The sequence below is a fragment of the Crinia signifera genome, chromosome 2 (assembly GCF_055691185.1).
Source record: "Crinia signifera chromosome 2, ASM5569118v1, whole genome shotgun sequence".
NCBI lineage: Eukaryota > Metazoa > Chordata > Amphibia > Anura > Myobatrachidae > Crinia > Crinia signifera.
Window position 1 is genome coordinate 72924809 of NC_139218.1, and position 18276 is coordinate 72943084.

Here is an 18276-nt window from a genome sequence, read left to right on the forward strand (position 1 = left end):
TAGAAGCCATCACTTCCGCTGGGGACTCGCTGTCTATAGTGCTCACCCCCCGGACCTCCTCCACTGCTATACAGCACTGGGCCATCTCTTCCAGGGGGGTGAGCTCCAGCTTGCCAGGCATGGGGCCAGCCCCAGAGGTCTGGCTGTGTTGCCACCGCTCGGTCAATTTCTTCTTGAGGTTGCCTTTGAAGTCGTGCCACCTGCAATCAAAGTGTACATATTAATACATGTAACTCCTCATGTTTGCTGTAGCACCCATTGCAATCTGAAACATAATACAACATGTGCCTACTGACACCAAACATACTATATTCTTTTTTCAAACCAATCCTTAGAAGATACCAAAACAGTCACCCTCCAATAACTATCAATTCAATGTCATGGCCTACATGTCTGTGCGTCCAAGCAACGTGAACACCCATTGGCCAACTCCATCTAATATTGAATGTAAACATTACTGGACTTGTCCTACTCAAATTTTACACACATGTACTTGCCTCTTCTTAACGTGCTCCGTCTGACGAACTTGTGGAGCCACTGCATTAATCTCCGCCGTTATCTCCTCCCAGATCTTCCATCTCCTTGTGTGTGTCAACTTCACCGCAGGACACTCAATTAAATCACGTGCCCGGGTCACCAGGATGTCAAGCTCCCGCGGTTCAAATGCCATGTTTCGTGTTGTTGGTTCCCGTGTTGCCCCACTGCGGCCACGGGCACGGGCACTGCCACTGCCACGGCCACGGGCACCGGTTGCTGTACCTGAAGTGCAGGGCTGGCTACTCTGTTGGGAAGCCACCTGCTGGGTTCCCAATGATTCTGCTGAGGATGGCCCAGCTGCTGATTGGCCTGATGTTGATGGGCCAGCTCGGTCCTCTGGGTTGAGGGGTACATATGTGGTGTTGGCCTCCATGCGGGACAACAGATTCTGCACCACCTGCTCTTCCTCAGAGTCTAAGCCTGAAATGTTTGCAACAACTGTTTGCCTTTCTAGGACCACTTTAAATACTATTTCTGTAATTGGCGTTAATCAGCTGCAAGCTGCGTTCCGTACGGCCGCGTTCCGTACCCCAGCGTCAACCGTGCGGCGCATACGGCCCGCCCCTTGGTGTGGCGAAATATTTCCTGAAAACCTGGCAAACTCAGTAAGAGTGATTTATTTGCTAAATGCAGATTCCAACACCAATGACCAAATACAACTGAGGTCAGACATGACATGTATATTTGAATGTACTTCTGTACTGTGCACTTGTTTGCTATGTAGTACAACTGACACTACCCATTCCATATGTCAATCCAGTCCACCACTTAGCCACAAGTAATCAGTGCTACCATCCAAATCACATGTGAAAGCACTCCACATTCAGGTTAGATGCTAGCTACTTTTCATTCCACCTCTGTAATATGGCCCAGTAGAAGGTAAGTGTACACATGGCAGCATGGCCTAATTTTGGGAAAAGGTCTGCCTTCATTATAAATTAGCTGTTTAGTACCTTGTGGAGTTAGGTGTAAGTGTCTAGAGATGCAGACTATTTCACCTGTTGCTTAGACCCATGTTTGGTGAATGTTATAGATTAGATATAATGTGTTTCCATCTTATTTTACACTGTTTCGGATGGGTGTGCGATGCAATGGGTTAGCCGTCTGGTCGGGCGCATACACGCTGTTAGTGTAAAAATGAACAATAAAGTTAATACCAAATATCACTATGATCAACCAATGACAGCACATGATTGTTAGATTTGTGCCATTGCTTAGATGGCGGCCTATGGGAGAGCAGCCCCATTCTCTTCCGCGGAGCTGCGAACTCTGGTCTCCGTTATGGAGACCAGGCTGGGGCGTGCCGGCCCTTTTATTACAAACAGGCAGAAGCGCCAGGCATATGCATCGGCCCGCAGGCGCATATTCGTGCGCACCCAGGTGCGCAGGACCATCGCACAGCTGGAGCGGCGATGGTCTGATCTCAGGCGGCGCCAGCCTGAGAAGCTCCAGCAAATACGGGCCAGCATTGCTCGATGTAATTGTTTACCCATTAAATGCCCAATTATACAATATTGCTGACATGACCATATTTCAACCAATAAGGTAACCTGCCTGATCCATGAGTTAAACATGGCATACAATATATGAGTGCTACTTCCTGTTTGACACCCTGTAATGGTCATAAAATATGTTACTGGGGAGGATTAATGCTTGTGATGCTTACAATGGGCCAAATGTCACAGCATACCTGCCATGTTACAGGCTGTGTTTTGTAAAGGCCACTAAGGAGCTGTTTGCCTGTACAATTATCTGTACTTCTAACCTTAGCATTTATAGCGTGATAAGGCATAATAGTAATTACCACTAATTGGCACTTTTATGATTTTTCACATACACAGCACGTGCTCGCGCAAGACAGGCCCGGGAAGAGGCAGAGGTGGCCCTCGAGGACCTGCCCCAGGAAGGGAGCCCGGAGGAGGGGGCGCAGGAAATGGAGGAGGAGGAGGCAGCGGTGGCCCTGGAGGACCAGCCGCAGGAAGGGAGGCCGGAGGAGGGGGCCCAGGAAATTTCCGATGACGAGGGGTGGGCTGTGGAGGCACTGGCACCCATGGAGGACGTCAGCGAGGCCGAGGATGGCGCATTGGAGGCCCCTGAGGAGGAGGTGGAGCCCGATGAGGTTGTCCAGGCGGCCGGAATTGGTATGTATACATAAGGATTTATTTTTCCGTTTGGCATGTACTATTTGCTATGTAACACTGGTGATTCAATTGATTTTTACAATACTATAAAATGACAAAAGAAACGGGATAGCAACAGACACACTTTGGGGTTAGATAGGGTGGGCAAACCATCCCTTTCAGCCAGGACACATATTAATGACACAGGTTGTGAGGATGGCTTTCATGTCGATTTTAAGTGCCACTGAACCTGTGTAGTTAATCTGTATCCTGGAAGAAAGTGATGACTTGCTCATGTAAGGGTTACATGTCTCTGCTGCAAGCATACAATCTGTAGACTCATATAGGTGAGTAGAGTTTACTGGTGATTGATCTTTGTAAACTAGATTCAGTATGGCATAAATGGAGTATGGACAGGCGTGGCTTAGACTGGAGTAACAAGTGGTCAGTGCCCCTGGGCCCTCCTCTAGCTAACCACCCCCTGCGGCCTGCATGTATGTTTTGCACCATAATTGTGTGTTGATTTGGTCTTAGTAATGCTTTTGAGCATGGGAGTGGGTTAGTGCTGCAGCCTCCCCTAACTGGCATTCTGACAATGATTTCTGGAGCAGACCATCAGCAGGCAAGCCATGCTTGATTGCACAAATGTACTGAGCATTCCTGAGAGTTGTGTAACTCCCCTGCCAGGCTCCATCATATAACAGACACTGAACTTTGTTTGCCGAATTGTGATTGGTGCAGCGCGTGGCATGCTTCTCAGAGCTTAGTCATGGGTGGGTTTGGATGGAGAAGGAGCAGTATGACTGTGAGGTGTTCTACAGAGTAAAGGGTAGAGGGCCAAAATCAGGCTTTCCATGTAGTATGTATGCATGTATGTATAGGTGTATGTCTCATATATATAGGTAGATATGTGTGTATAAATATATATATATAGATATATAGATATATATATATATATATATACACACACACCTCGCAGAATGCATGTTTAAAATGTAGCTTTGACTATGTTAAATGTATGCATGAATAGCATTAGTCATTTTTATTTTTTAATTTCCTCCACAGATGAGCCTGCCCAAGCAGAGGAGGGTCGCCGTGGGGCCCTCCTGAGACTGAGAGGCCTGATGAGCCAAATGATTGTGGAGATGGACTGCATACTTGATGGGGAATTTTAAATTTTGGGTTGGGGCAAGTTATGTTTGAATAAATCGTTATTTAAAGTTGAAAGTTGTCAGTGTTTTTTTCTAACATGCTAAAGTATATGTGTAAGTTGTTTAAAATGTTTAAAATAAGCAAAATGTACATAGTGTATCTAGATGTATGTTTGGGTCACATGCTGTAAGGGTTAATGTGTGTCATGAATGTAGTAGGAATGTGGGTCAGTATAGATGAGCATTTAATTGATTGCAATTGCTAACAATCCCTTTTTCAGGAGGTTGCCTAATAGCCTAAGTGGGTCATGTGATCGCTGTGTGTACTCAGTACAAAATTGTCTTGGATTGTGCGTAAATACTCCGCATCGGGGCGTACGGACAGCTTTCCGTACGTTCTCACGCGGTAAGACCGTGCTTGTGCGGGAAGACCGTGCAAGAATCTGTACGTTTCCCCCGCACACGCACGGTTTGTATGTCGTCCGTACACACGCCCTGTTCTTAAAGAGTGACTCCGTCCGAATGCGGAGGACACGTGGGCGTTTCTACGGACGATGCCCGCACGCTGCCGCACAGCGTTGCGTGCGGCCCGCACCGTAACAATTCGGGAATGTCCGCACCGATCAGAATAAGGCCCATGGTTCTTCTCCATAGCAATGGGTCTTCTTCTGCCATCAAAAGACTTTTTCATCTTCCGCCATTACCAATATTATTTTCAAGTACCCCCAACTGGTCTGCAGAGTACCCCCAGGGGTACTAGTACCCCAGGTTGGGAACCACTGTTGTAGATGAAATAATAGCATCTTCACACTGCAGCTGAATCTCTAAAAGGTCAGCATGTTAGGCAGGTGTTTCTGTTTTACTGTAGCCAGTGGTACACCCCAGACCCTGTTCCCACCCATGGGGCAGATGTATTAAGCCTTAACAAGAGATAAATGCAAGGGTGATAAAGAGAGATAAACGTCCAGCCAATCAGGTCCTTATACCCCTTTCACATTACAGCTAAAACACGGTATATTGCCGATTTTAAATGGCTTTAAAACGTTTCTAGCTGTAATGTGAAAGGTCCAGAGAGAATTTACCATTTTTGTAATTCAAAACGGGTTAAAAGCAGAGTCCTACCCGTTTCAGAGCCAATCCATTTGTAGTGTGAATGGCTCTGAAACGGTATTTACAAGTCATGAGCAGGTCACAGAGGGTGATAGTCTATCTCCCTTGTGATCTCACCAGGCAGAGGCAGGAAGTAAAGAGCAGAGAGGAGACTTTTTAACCCAATGCATACTGTGCAGGTGTTGGGATCATTTGGTCAACAGTCCTTAGGTCGACACTGTTGGGTCGACAGGTGTCTAGGTCAACATGGCAGAAGGTTGACATGAGTCTAGGTTAATAGGGGACAAGGCTGGTGAGCCAATCAGAGCTAGCGTACTGACAGCCAATCAGAGCGGCTGCGAGTACGCAAGCTCTGATTGGCTCACCAGCCTGTGCCTCATTTTAATTGGCCACCAGCATCCAGAGGTGAAGAAGGCAGACGCTCTGGGGCAGGGTTTTGTTTAGTGCACAGGCAGCACAGCGGAAGTGGGGTTAGAGGGGGGGGCATCGCTTCGCTCTGCTCCCTCCCAAAAGCTGGACGGCAAGTGTGGGTGGCCCAGGCTACAAATCAGTCCCGGACCCCCCCACAATTTCTAGTGGTAGTCCAGGGGGGTAACCTCCCAGGCCTGGGTAAAGAGTAATTTACCCCCCCCCCCCCCACCCCACCCCACCCCACTGACAGCACCTCTCAGTGAGTCTACTGTTAGCGAGACCAAAAACAGGGATACCTTGGAAATATACTAGTAGGGGCCATAACATTGTTAAATCAGTATATTACTTCACCCAAAAAACAAGGTCAATGGCCAATGTTGGCAGAATAATATAAAATTTATTAAAACCAATGTCACAGAAAAGACATAAAAGTTGCTCATATTTACTACCCTCCCAGTACAGCAGGGAGGTTCCCAATATTTGGGTGTCTCTTCCAGTCCCCTGGATAGCCAGGCAGACCCACAAACCCCCTCGGCCAACCTGACCCAATGACACGATTTGTACCTATGTTCTTGCTATTGTATAGTGGGGGCAGAGCTACAATGATGCATATATGCCACCTTCCATACAGCCGACCTTCCGCTGGCCATGCCCCCTATGCACGACCAGGCCTCCTACTCCCGGAGGAGGGCACAGAAATGTCGGTACTAGTATGAAGTTACTTACACAGTGCTCTATCGTGAAAAAAAGATCTGTTAGAGTTTTATAAACTCATATCCACTCTAACACCACTTTCATTTAATTTTTGGGCCCTCCCATCGCACACAGTACCCCCAATTCATATTATATACCACACTGTGCTCCTACTTCATGGGATATGCCCCACTCTGCTCCTACTCCATGGTATATGCCATAATGTGCTTACACTTCATGGTATATGCCATAATGTCCTCTTACTCCACGGTATATGCCACACTTTGCTCCTACTCCATGGTATTTGCCACACTTTGCTCCTACTCCATGGTATATGACACACTTTGCTCCTACTTCATGGTATATGCCATAATGTCCTCTTACTCCACGGTATATGCCACACTTTGCTCCTACTCCACGGTATATGCCACACTTTGCTCCTACTCCATGGTATATGCCACACTTTGCTCCTACTTCATGGTATATGCCACACTTTGCTCCTACTCCATGGTATATGCCACACTTTGCTCCTACTCCATGGTATATGCAACACTTTGCTCCTACTTCATGGTATATGACACACTTTGCTCCTACTTCACTTTGCTCCTACTTCACGGACGGATTAAGCCTTCGGGGGGCCCGGGGCAAGTTAGACAGGGGGGCCCCCTCCCACTTGTCATTACTGGCCGCAAACTGCACAGGAGAATATTACACTGTCAAAACTATAAAGGCAGACTAAACTTGGTCAATGGTAACTGCAAGGGGGGGGGGGGGGGTTAATATAAATATAAATGTTTTTAAACACGCACTATTTACACTTTGTTTGTCATTTGAAAGGGTTTTTTTTATATATTTTGCCGTTTTAAAGATGTCTTATCAAAAGCTATATTTTATTGGCATTGATTATTTCTCTATGGTGCACCACACCATGACACGCTTCTCTTTCTTTGTATATTCTAACATGTTAGTGTCAGTGGTAGCACACCCCTGAAAGTATTGGTTATTGAGAAATTATACAAATAGGGGGCCACAGTATATATCACTGGATTGCAATATTAAGTCCTGTGCGGCAGATTCCACCACTCTGTTTTTGGTATAACAGCAACATTTCATTGATTTACTTCATATATATATATATATATATATGTGGAAGGATTAGAATTTGGTGAGATGTGCGCCAGGAGGGTATAAACAGGTAATTGTCCAGGAGCGTGATCCCATAAAGTGCACTCCCCTAATATTATGGTTGGGGCGTCAGCTAAGTCCAGGAGCGATGGTGTGCCACTCAGGGGGTGATTTGTAAAGGAAGTTTTTGTTTTGGACTTTGGATAGCGACTACTGTGCACGTATTTCACATGGGACAATGTATGAAGAAAAGTAATTTATTTAAACACAGAAGAGAAAAGTATAAAAATAAATATAGATATTCACACAATATTATAAAACCACAATATAAAATATATCAGATTTAAACCAGAGAGAAAGAGTAAAATAAGGGGGGGGGATAAAAAATATATACTAAAATGACAATATGTATTAATAAAAGAATGGGATGGCGATGGTGTCAGTTTAATAAACTGACTGCACTAAGAGAACACAGCAAGTATACTAAAAGACTGTGCTCAAAAAAGTGTCAATGTGCCACCTGGTAAGTATGCAAAGCCAAGTATAACAAAATATACAAAAAAGAATAAAGAGAAACAAAAAAAAAAAAAAATTATATAAGGAACTGCTGTTTCAAGCTGCTACCAAAAAACTGAAGAACATATACAGTATAAAGGTTTCTTTTTTTTTTCTAAAGGTTTCAACAAAAAAGAAACCTTTATATATGTTCTTCAGTCAATTCACATGTAAGTGAGGTACGCTGTCAAAACAAACCGTTTTTGTCTAGCTATCCACTCTTTCAATTATACAAGGTCACATTACAGTCCCAGACACTGTTCTCTTTCCTTTTTCCGAGCACGTGCAAGTCCATCCTGTCACTTACACATATAAAGAAAACATTCACCGATGTTCAGAAGTTGATTTCCCCGAGGCTATACCAAAAGAAACCTTGATAAGAGGAGTACCACCATAATCCAACGTGAGTTTCGGTACGCCCCGTGGAATCAAATTTGTCTCGCACATTGATGACACCATCCGATAGGGGGTTTATATTAAGAGACACTCACACAAATATTATATTGTAATTTTTGTTTATTTTATTTTTATGTTTCACGTCTCATCCTGCTTGAGAGAAAACCCGTCTTGAAAAGGGAGGAACCCGAATTTATATTTCCAAGTATCTCTATTTGCAGCTGAAAAACATGTCTAAAAGATTATCAGTTACTGACAACAGAGTGGGGGAATTGTTCCATGATGTATCCCAGCTCAAAGAGGACAGAGCCACACTTAATAAGGAACACTGGCAGATACTTAATAAACTAAACTAGAAAACCGTTCAAGAAGGAACAACTTAAGAGTGACAGGGTTAGCTGAATCTGTGAGAGGACCAGAGTTCTATACCTTCCTCCAATCCATCCTGCCAGAATTACTGGAAATTCGGGACATATGTGGGATATGGTAGTGGAGAGGGCACATCGCATTGGACCCACTCAGAGGGGCTCTGTAGCGAGACCACGGGTTGTTATCTTTAAAGCCTTAAATTTCCAGCACAAAAAAGCCATTTGGCATGCTTCCAGGAAAAAGCCTGACCTCACCTGGGACGGGGCGAAATTACGTATCTTTCAGGACTATTTAGCAGAAGTCATCAGGGCCCGCAAGGCTTTTACCCCCATATGCACCCGCCTATTTAAGTATTCTAAAAAGTTTGCATTATTATACCCTGCTAAACTCCGCATATTAGAAGGTGACACATACAAGGAATTCTCTACTGCGGCAGATGCCGAAATGTATCTAGGACAGGAGGGCCGTGCGGATTCCACACCCTCTCCCGCACACACAGACACTTGAAATAACTGAGTCCTTATGAAGGTTACAAAAACTCTGCCAGTTTGGGAAATACAAATTGAAGTTTATGGCTGGGTCACTGTTGTCACCCGCCCCAAACACTACTGTCAAGATATGACCATGTTTACCACCTGCTTTATTATATGAACACATTGGGGACACATGTTTTCAGTTTATTTGCCCTAGGTTATAGTTTTCACTGCTGGTTTACTGGACTGGTGACGCGTTAGCGTGTGCTAGCCGGATGTTATTGTTTTTTCTCTTTCTCGAGAGCCGGGCTGTGCTAGGAGCTTTTTCTCTGTACATACCGGAGTATAGAAATACTGTTATCGTCCCACGGAAGCCCTGATTTGCCTCATAGACCTGCGGAGCTCTTGAAGCTCCAGGTTGTATCTACTTTATATATGTTTGTTTATATATGTGTATTTAGATGTGGTTTGTCTCCCCCTTGTATGTATCTTCCCTCATGTGTCTTACCCTTGGTCCCAGTGGGGTCCTATTTTATGTTTCACGTATAGCCTTGGAACAGGAAATTTACATGTATAAAGATGTTCTGATTTCATTTATGCATACCTCCCCCATAAACAACTATGACTGAAATTACTATTGGAACATGGAACATAGGGGGTTTTAACTCTCCAATTAAATGGAAGAAACTCCTCATGTACCTGAATAAAATGTTGGTAAATATAGCGCTCATACAGGAGATGCATTTATTGACCCCAGAAATACTAAAACTGAATACTCTTGGTTGGGCGGTGGTGGCTCATGCCTCCTATTCCTCAAAAGCACGGGGGGGGGGTGGCCATCCTGGTCAAACACAAAATTCCTATAACACTACATTCCTCTGATGTAGATCCTGATGGGAGATACGTCATTGTAGACATGACGATCCACACAACTTGCTATGTGATATGCAATTTGTATGCACCAAACACATATTCACGGGAATTATTTAAGATTATTACAAAACTAGCCCATCACTCAGGCTCACAATTGATTCCCTCACACCTGGCCAACTCCATAAGATTCAGGAAAATGCTAGAGGCCGCATGGATGGATTATAAGCACAATAATGCTGATTGTGAACGTGATGATCCGATACTGTTTTGGCAGGCGGCGAAACCTGTGATTACGGGGGTAATCTTCTCGTACTTCATAAACAAAATAATTCAGAATACCTTGAAGCCCAATCCAAACTAACAGACGCATATTAAAAATTTTCTTCTAATCCTAACCCATCTTCGAGACAACAGTACTACTACCATAAAACATTATTTGATAATATTATGTTTGAAATAGAGACTAGGTTCATGTTCCATAGAGACACAGCATTTTATCATTATGGTCACAAATCGAGCAAGCTTCTTTCAAGCCTGCTCAAGGGTCGTCGTCTGACCACTGTGATCCTGGCATTACGTAATGCGAAAGGATATTTAGGCCAATCAAATGCCCAGATAACTGATTTGCTTAGGTCCTTTTATTCTAAATTGTACTCTAACCAAACTATGGATGATGTTAAGAAAAATCAGTTTTGGTCTGAACTATCCCTCCCCCAAATGTCCGCATCACAGGTAGCTTCTTTAACACGCCCAGTGTCAAATGAGGAGGTCCAAACAGTTAGAAGTAGTCTTAAAAACAAAGCACACGCACCGGATGGGCTTTCAAATGAATTTTATCAAATTCTGTCATACAAAATTGCAGACGCCTTAAAAGAGTTCTATAAATTTGGTCAGGAACCCCTTTACCATCCCATTTCAATTCGGCACATATTAGAATTCTCCCCAAACAAGGAAGAAATCCCAAGTTGCCAGAGTCATATTGTCTGATCTCCTTACTAAATACGGACTACAAAATGCCTACAAAATTATATCTAACAGACTGAACCTGATAATGCCATCTCTGGTACTTCCCACTTTCCTTGATGGGTCGGGTAACAGTGTTAAAATTGATCATGTTCCCCAAATTGACCTATGTTTTACAAATGCTACCAATCCTGTTGTCCCAATCTGATCTAACCAGAGTAGAACAAGCATTTAAACAATTCTTATGGGCAGGGAAAAAGCCCAGGATTGTATATAATAAGCTAAAGCTTATAAAACAGGATTGAGGATTGGCTGTCCCTGATCCTGTACTGTACGGAAGAGCAACACACTTCAGATATATCACGGATTGGGTATGGAAGCACTCAATTTTTGTAAATGATGACTTAGAACTGGAATTATTTCACCCCTACTCACCAGTAGCTCTGTTACACACCCCTAAAAAATATCTACCACCCCAAGGCCTGTAGAATATTTTATTTAGAAACACTTTTATAGCATGGGTTAGCACAAATAGAAACCTAGGAAGGAACCCCTTATGGGGAAACCCCCAGTTTACCCCCCCAATTAAACACTACCTTCAACACTTGGGGAGATGTAGGCATCAGCTCCATCCGAGATGTGTTTGACCCAGGTGGTGGGGTAGTAACCTTTGAGGCTTTAAAGGAAAAATTCCCTATAACAAATGGTCAGTTCTACATGTACTTACAGATGAGACACTTCATACAAACCATGCCAGCTGCCCTGCCGCTGACTACAGGTACAGACCTTATCCTCTCCCTGCTCCAAATGTCACAAAATAGTACATTTAGGTTACTATTACACAACTGCAAACTAGACTGATATATCAGGACTATGGAAGCGTACAATAATGGCATGGCAGAAGGACATACCTGACCTGCCAGATGAACAGATACTAATAAAACATAATCAAAAAAGTTTGTAAATACCTACATTCAGCATCACTGCAGGAAACACATTTCACACTACTACACAGAGCCTATATATCGCAAGCACAAAGGGCCCACATGGTACCAGAGGAGACAGGAGAATGCCCCAAATGCTCAGCAAGGGAGGATCATTATTTTCACAACTTCTGGCAATGCGGGAAAATAGAGGTGTATTGGAATAAGCTGGTTAATTTTACAAACAAGACATTTGGGATATCTGAAACAAAACACTGTCTCTTTGTAAACTTGGAACCTGGGACCCAGGAAATGTGAACTGGTCCCAGCTCTTACAACTATAATTACAATTGCACAGAAGTGTATCCTGTGGCATTGGATTAAAAGATCTACCCCTAGACTTTTAGAAGTGTCTAATATGGTTTTAAGGGTTATATATTATGACCGACAAGCTACTTTGCCGGACATCGAAAAGGGGTAGGAGAGATTCCACAAAAAGTGGGGAATGTACCTTGAGTCACTGGATGAAGCCACAAACAGGCACATTTACAAGCAACAGTATTTGAGAATACAACTTGGTCCCTACTGAGACAAATTGCAGACAACCATTACATTTGTGACCTACCTTCATGTCGTAGAGCAGAAAATTGTGTGAACTGACTTTTTCATGTATTATTTGTATGCCTATTTTGACCTCTTTTGGATGTGGGATCAATGTGTAACCTATATTGTACAAAACTCTTATCTCTTTCTACCTTTACTTCTAGGTGGTAATATAACTATTATACCCCCTGAGACGGCGGCCTCCTCTAGCAACCTTTAAAAATGGTCTGCTCTATGGGGGCAGCCATTTTCTGAGTGTTACTTATTATTACCGTAGCAGCTGGAGCCAGGAGAGCCGGGAGGACACGAAAGAAGCGCCGGCAGCAGGAGGTACCGGCCGCCGGGGACTGGGTGACAGCCGAAGCCGCGACCCGCAGATGGCAGCGGGAAACCATAGCCCCGCAGACCCCCGCGCCCACACCTTCTCAGCGCCTCCCCGCCACCGCGGGGGCTGCAGGGCTATAGTTACGCCACTGCTAGCAATAGTTGCAGGATGGATACTGTTGCTAAGGGGAAACTGTTTCCTAGGACAAAAAAGTTGGCAAGTCAAAAGTTCCTACAAACAAGTGTGTGAGGAGACTGTCACCTATCACAAACAGTGTGGTTGTTCTGAGCGGTAGATTTAATAAAGCTTCAAAAACATACAAGTGATAGTGTTGCCCATGTCAACCAATCAGATTCTATCTATCATATCTCCAGGAGAGGGCAACCAGCTTGGCAAAGCTGGGACTGCTTCTCAGAATAGGCCCTTGAACATGTTAGCCCCAGGCACAGGAAGGCTTTAACCCAGCCAGTTATACTTATGATATACTTAAAGGAAGTTTTCTGCTTTTCATCTCTCTAGCACCTTCTAGAAGATACCACATACTCCTATGAGCAACGTCTCCATGTAGAATAACCTATACTTTAGTACTAATTATACCCCCTTTGTCTGAGTCAGTAGTGTGAAAGAGTTGCTGGTGCAATGCTTAGGCACCATGCATTTCCAGGAGAAGTGGGCCAACAATGCATCCTGGGCCACTGCTGCTCCTGCACATGTGCTGTAATCACAGTGAGGGGGCGGGGCAGTCCGGATCAGGAAGAAGAGTGCTCAGGTGGCTGGCTATGCGGTAGCTCCCAGCAAGCCAAATACAGCTGCCATGAATGGGGTACTGACAGTGTGATAGGAGCTCCCAAGTTGCACTGACATACCACAGAACACTAATCCTACATACCCACCTGTTGTCTTAATGGAATATATTTATTGTGTATTGAATGTAATCTGTCTGCTTTTCACATTTGAGACCAACAAACACAGTAATAATTCCGAAGAACATTTGGCAAAAGCAAAAGACGAAAAAGTAAACAAAAAACATTGAGTAAGAATTGATGTCAGTAATGATGTAACCCCAAATGGAAACCATAAATCATTTGGTGAGAATTTCCATACTATTGTGTCATAAACTAGATCCTTTGTGTTTCCTAATAATCTCCCATGTTGCAGATTATCGGTTGCTGGGATTCTGCATAGACCTTTCATGATAGCATTATACAGTATGTCAGTTGTATATTATGAAATCGCTCTTGCAACATTTCTCAGGAAAATGAGGCTGAATTCCTTAGACTGCTCTGTTCTGTAAGCGGCAAAGGGCAGTTAGAGTCCTGTTTGTATATATCATTAGTCTTTTGATTACAATGACACTAGTATTGTGGCCCCATGCCATAATATCTCTGGCAGCTAACACATTTTTGTTTAACCTACATAGTTGTTGCCAAGGATTTCTTGCTCATTGCCAGGAGTTACATGCTCATTGCCAGCTGTTTCTTGTGCATTGCCAGGGGGTTACATGCTCATTGCCAGGGGTTTCAATGCTTGTTTCCAGGGGGTAATATGCTCATTGTCAGCAGTTTGTATGCTCGTTGCAAGAGGGTTCCATGCTCACAGTGCACCAATGTTTTCCCGAATCCGGCAATTGTGGGTAGTCCTGTACGCGCTGCACTCAAATGACAGATGCTATAGGTCCAGTAGAACCTTTAGCATTTGTTTCCTTCAAGGCGTTGCCCATTTTTGGAGGGTTGTTTTAGCAGATTCCATGCAGATGGCCAGACCGCATGGATTCTGCAGAGGCCCTGCGCCCCCACAGCGCCAGCTCCCACCAGCACCACTACGGCTGCGGTGCCCTAGTTACGCTACTGCTAGTAATCCAAGAGTAGAAATTTTCATGCAGCAAACATATATTTATATAGCCTTTTTTTTATTCTTTGCTCCAATTTAACTAGTAATAGCATACGATGTAGTACAAAATACCTGCATGAACATACTATTTTGCCTTGCGATATGGTCTACACACGCAGCGCATAGCAAAGCAAAATAAACACAATGCGATTTGATATGAAAAGTTCAAATTGCACACAGTAATCCCACCGTGGGGGTGATTCTGGTTGAATCGGTCCCCTGCAAATTCATAACAGGACCAATGTTGAAGGCCTGCGCATGCACATAATCGCTTATGCGCATTTGCAGGTCTTCACTGCGGGTGCCCTCGGAGACTATGCAAGTCGCTCGCATCAGGGGTGGGCATGCAGGAGGTGGGCTTGGAAACACTGGATGCGCTCAGGAAAGCGCTGGGCATCCACTTCCGAACGGGGGCGGCCACCCGCCTTTGGGGTCGGGCGGCTGACGTCACCGGATGTAATCTGCCCACCCTGTTCTCGGAGCAGGGTGCCGCTAATCTAAAGGCACCAGAGTGAGATTAGCAAGCGTTACAGAAATCATTAGATGGTCGGCTGGGGTATGAACTGAGACCCGTAGACCACTGAACCCAGTGGCCAATTCATTCATTTAAAAAATAGCTTCTCCCAAGTACTTATATAGAAATAGGGAGATATATAATATCATGTGTCATGTACTCATTACCCTGTATACATAGAAAGCCTGGTTCTGGTTCACTCGCAAAAGCAAATTCTCTTTCTAATGGACAAAACCATGTTCACTGCAGGTCGGGCAGATTTAATATGTAGAAAAAAATATACTATACACTCAGTATATCAGGCGCAACAAACTTCAATTTAGAAACATTTAATTAGTCACTCTCTGATTATAAAACACAGCTACAAGCTATTGTGCTGCTCCCAAAAGATGAATTCACAATCTACCAACCAAAACTACATATAATAAGAGAACGCACTTTGTTGATCTGTAATTATTTAATGTATGTAGAAAAATAACACAATTAAAGGAATCATACATACAGACAATAAATAAATATATGAATAAAAATGAATTGATAATGCGTTTCTCCGTCCTGGTGCCCTGACGGTTTCCGCCTGTGAGGTAACTGTCACGACCCTAGTCGGCGATTCCCCAGATACGACAATCTGAGTATCCCGGCCACGTGACACTTTCACTGGGTATCCCAAGCGTGTGCGTATTTCACCACGATTCCGCTTGCCACCAATCAAAGTAAACTTTTGGACTTAGTCCGCGACAGCTTTGATTCTGCCGACACACCAAATTATGAGTTACAGGGTAGCGCCCTGGCAAATTTGTCAGAGGCTTGGGCTGGAAAACAGCAGATACCAGAACTAATTATGACTTTTTAATTAAGTGAAAACACTACAAGGCTTACAGTATATTACAGAAAACATAAGTTACAAGATATATGATTAATAGGTAAGTCAAACGTAAAAACAGTTTCAAAATAAAACAAAATGGGAATAAAGAAACAAACCACTTCAAGGACACACAGCATGAAGCGGGGTTTGGAGTGGAAATCTCTCCGGATACTGGATCATTTCAGAGACAGGTATCGGACCCGTATCATCCCAAGGAAAATGAACAAAATGTCTTGTGAGACACACACTTTTAAGATTGGCAAAAACACACACAATCACAGCCCCCCCCCCTCAGGAATCTTCCTTGTCCAGGGGTTTCCTGAGGATATACCCAGGGGCTGGCTAATTGACTTCTCTTTTGAGGCTTAGCAATTTAGCCATTCAATCACCCCCTGCTAATTCTTATCTCAAATAAGGTGTCATTCTAGAGGTCTAAGGGAATTGCTTTTCTGACATCTCTTCTGGTCTGGGAAGACATTTGCCAGAGACCCTGGACTTCAGTACAAGTTTTATAGATGCAGGGGGGAGGGAGATAACCTCTGCTTTCCTGTTGAGGTTTCAAACAGATGAGCAAGGGTTGTTGGAATAACCTTTTTACCCACATAAAAATACAGGATGAGTAGATTGCACACCATATCAGAAACAGTATTGTAAACAGAGCATGGACTTTAAAGGAAGGAGATCCCATCTGCCTTCCTGCTTCACCCCCCAGTCCTCCCAACCATCCAGGGCAAAGGCAGGTCACTTTCTCCATTACATTTACCATTAGGGCAGAATGGCGTGGTACAATTACGCTCCTTCTGGCGTAAAAATGGCGGTCGCTCATGACAAGATGGCATCCAATCATGACACCTCCCCCTTTAAAGATCAGCATGGGAGCAGTGGCCAAACCAGCCACAGTATCCCATGCTGAGCCCTGACACTTGTCAGTGCCCTGCCCGTCAGACTGCTGCAGTTTCCAGGTTAGGACCAGCGCTATGGGCGGGGTCTCCGAACTACCGGATTCTTGCTCCTCTTCCAGGAGACCGCAAGCTGCGGGCAAACAGGTGTCCCTGCCCAAGCCATCTGTGGGCACACTGATACAGTGGAAGCTGTGTCCCCTTGTGCCATCCTTGCTGGCAAGGACACAGCCCACCCCAGCTGTGCGTTCGACTCCTGGGCATAGATTCTCACCTGCCGCCGGCAGCTCCGTTTGCCATCCTGGGGTCAGAACCAACCTCTTCTGCCACACCCCACACGGGCATTCCCCTGAGGTATAGGCATTCCAGTGCCTCTGCTTCGCTGGGGCAGCCTTAAGAGGACTGTGGGACAATGCTATCAGGTGTTGTAAAGTACCTTGACATGACATGAGGTTAACAACAATAAATATGATACAAATCATATTGGCAATGGCCTTTCCTGTGTTTACCTCAGCACTACATACCATGGGACAGGTAATCCTGTCACCTTCCAAGAATCTCTTGTCCTGCTCTCTTGCCTGAGCTGATTGACTCCCCCTCCCTTTCACTTGGGGGAAGATACACTCCCTCAAAGCCTTTGTGTGTGTGAATTGTGAAGGGGGGCAGGTTTCTGCAGGGGGGGAAATCAACAGGTCATTGTCCCCTGTGTTGGAAACATCCAATTCCAGCCTTTTAGAGGTTAATGGAGCTGAGTTTATCTGTGCTCCGTGGGCCCTTAGACCCTTCTGGTTACACACAGCAGCTTCACGACTTGCCACTGGCTCTATTACTGAAGCAACCCTCTCACTATACCCATGTGTATCTTTCACACTTCCCAGGTACGGGGCAGCCGCAGTGGGAGGCGGCTCACCAGGCATCTGCAGGCTTGCAGCCTCCATGGCGGTGGTTTGGTCACAGAATCTCTCCGTGTTTGGAGGGGACCCCTGCTGGGTTCCGGTGTTCATCAATATCTCCTTGGGGAACCACACCAGGGAGAATATGGGGACAAGGGCATCGGCCACTTTGTCGATGGGGACAAGGGCATCGGCCACCGCTTCTGGGTAACGGATGGCGTAGTCTACCCCTAGTGAAATATACTCTGTTCTGGAGCTACTGGGCACTGCAAGGGGCCCTACAATGTCTACAGCCACCTGCTCAAAGGGTTCTGATACCACAGGGAAGGAAATAAGGGGGATTTCATGAGCTACCTTAAGCAGACCCTCCCTATACCTTTGGGGTATGACCAGCTGACGTTCCGTAACTTGCCCTGGTGGGGTGTTGTGGACTCCATACTCTCTATACAAACCACCATTCTCCCAGTACAGCCTGGGAGTACCCTGGGAGCCATCTGACTCCTGAGCTGCAGCTGCAGCCCTGAGACTCGTTATCAATTCAGTTTTGAAAGATCCACTTTCTATTTAGCCCTCAGGGTGTGCAGGGAC

At 44.9% G+C, this 18276-nt stretch overlaps 1 protein-coding gene across 1 annotated transcript; it reads left to right on the forward strand.

Moving 5' to 3' along the window:
* The first annotated feature begins 2415 nt into the window (after positions 1-2415).
* Positions 2416-3845, forward strand: LOC146058762 (uncharacterized). The gene is made up of 2 exons (XM_083170993.1): positions 2416-2678; positions 3723-3845. The coding sequence occupies exons 1-2, from the start codon at positions 2471-2473 to the stop codon at positions 3830-3832; spliced, it is 318 nt and encodes a 105-aa protein (XP_083027119.1). The 5' UTR covers positions 2416-2470; the 3' UTR covers positions 3833-3845.
* The last annotated feature ends 14431 nt before the right edge of the window (positions 3846-18276 follow it).

What these genes read in the sequence shown, in the direction of transcription:
- LOC146058762 (XM_083170993.1), top strand. Translation starts at nt 2,471, where the DNA reads ATGGAGGAGGAGGAGGCAGCGGTGGCCCTGGAGGACCAGCCGCAGGAA. An exon ending in TGTCCAGGCGGCCGGAATTG is followed by an intron (nt 2,679 to 3,722) that starts GTATGTATACAT and finishes TTTCCTCCACAG; the next exon opens with ATGAGCCTGCCCAAGCAGAG.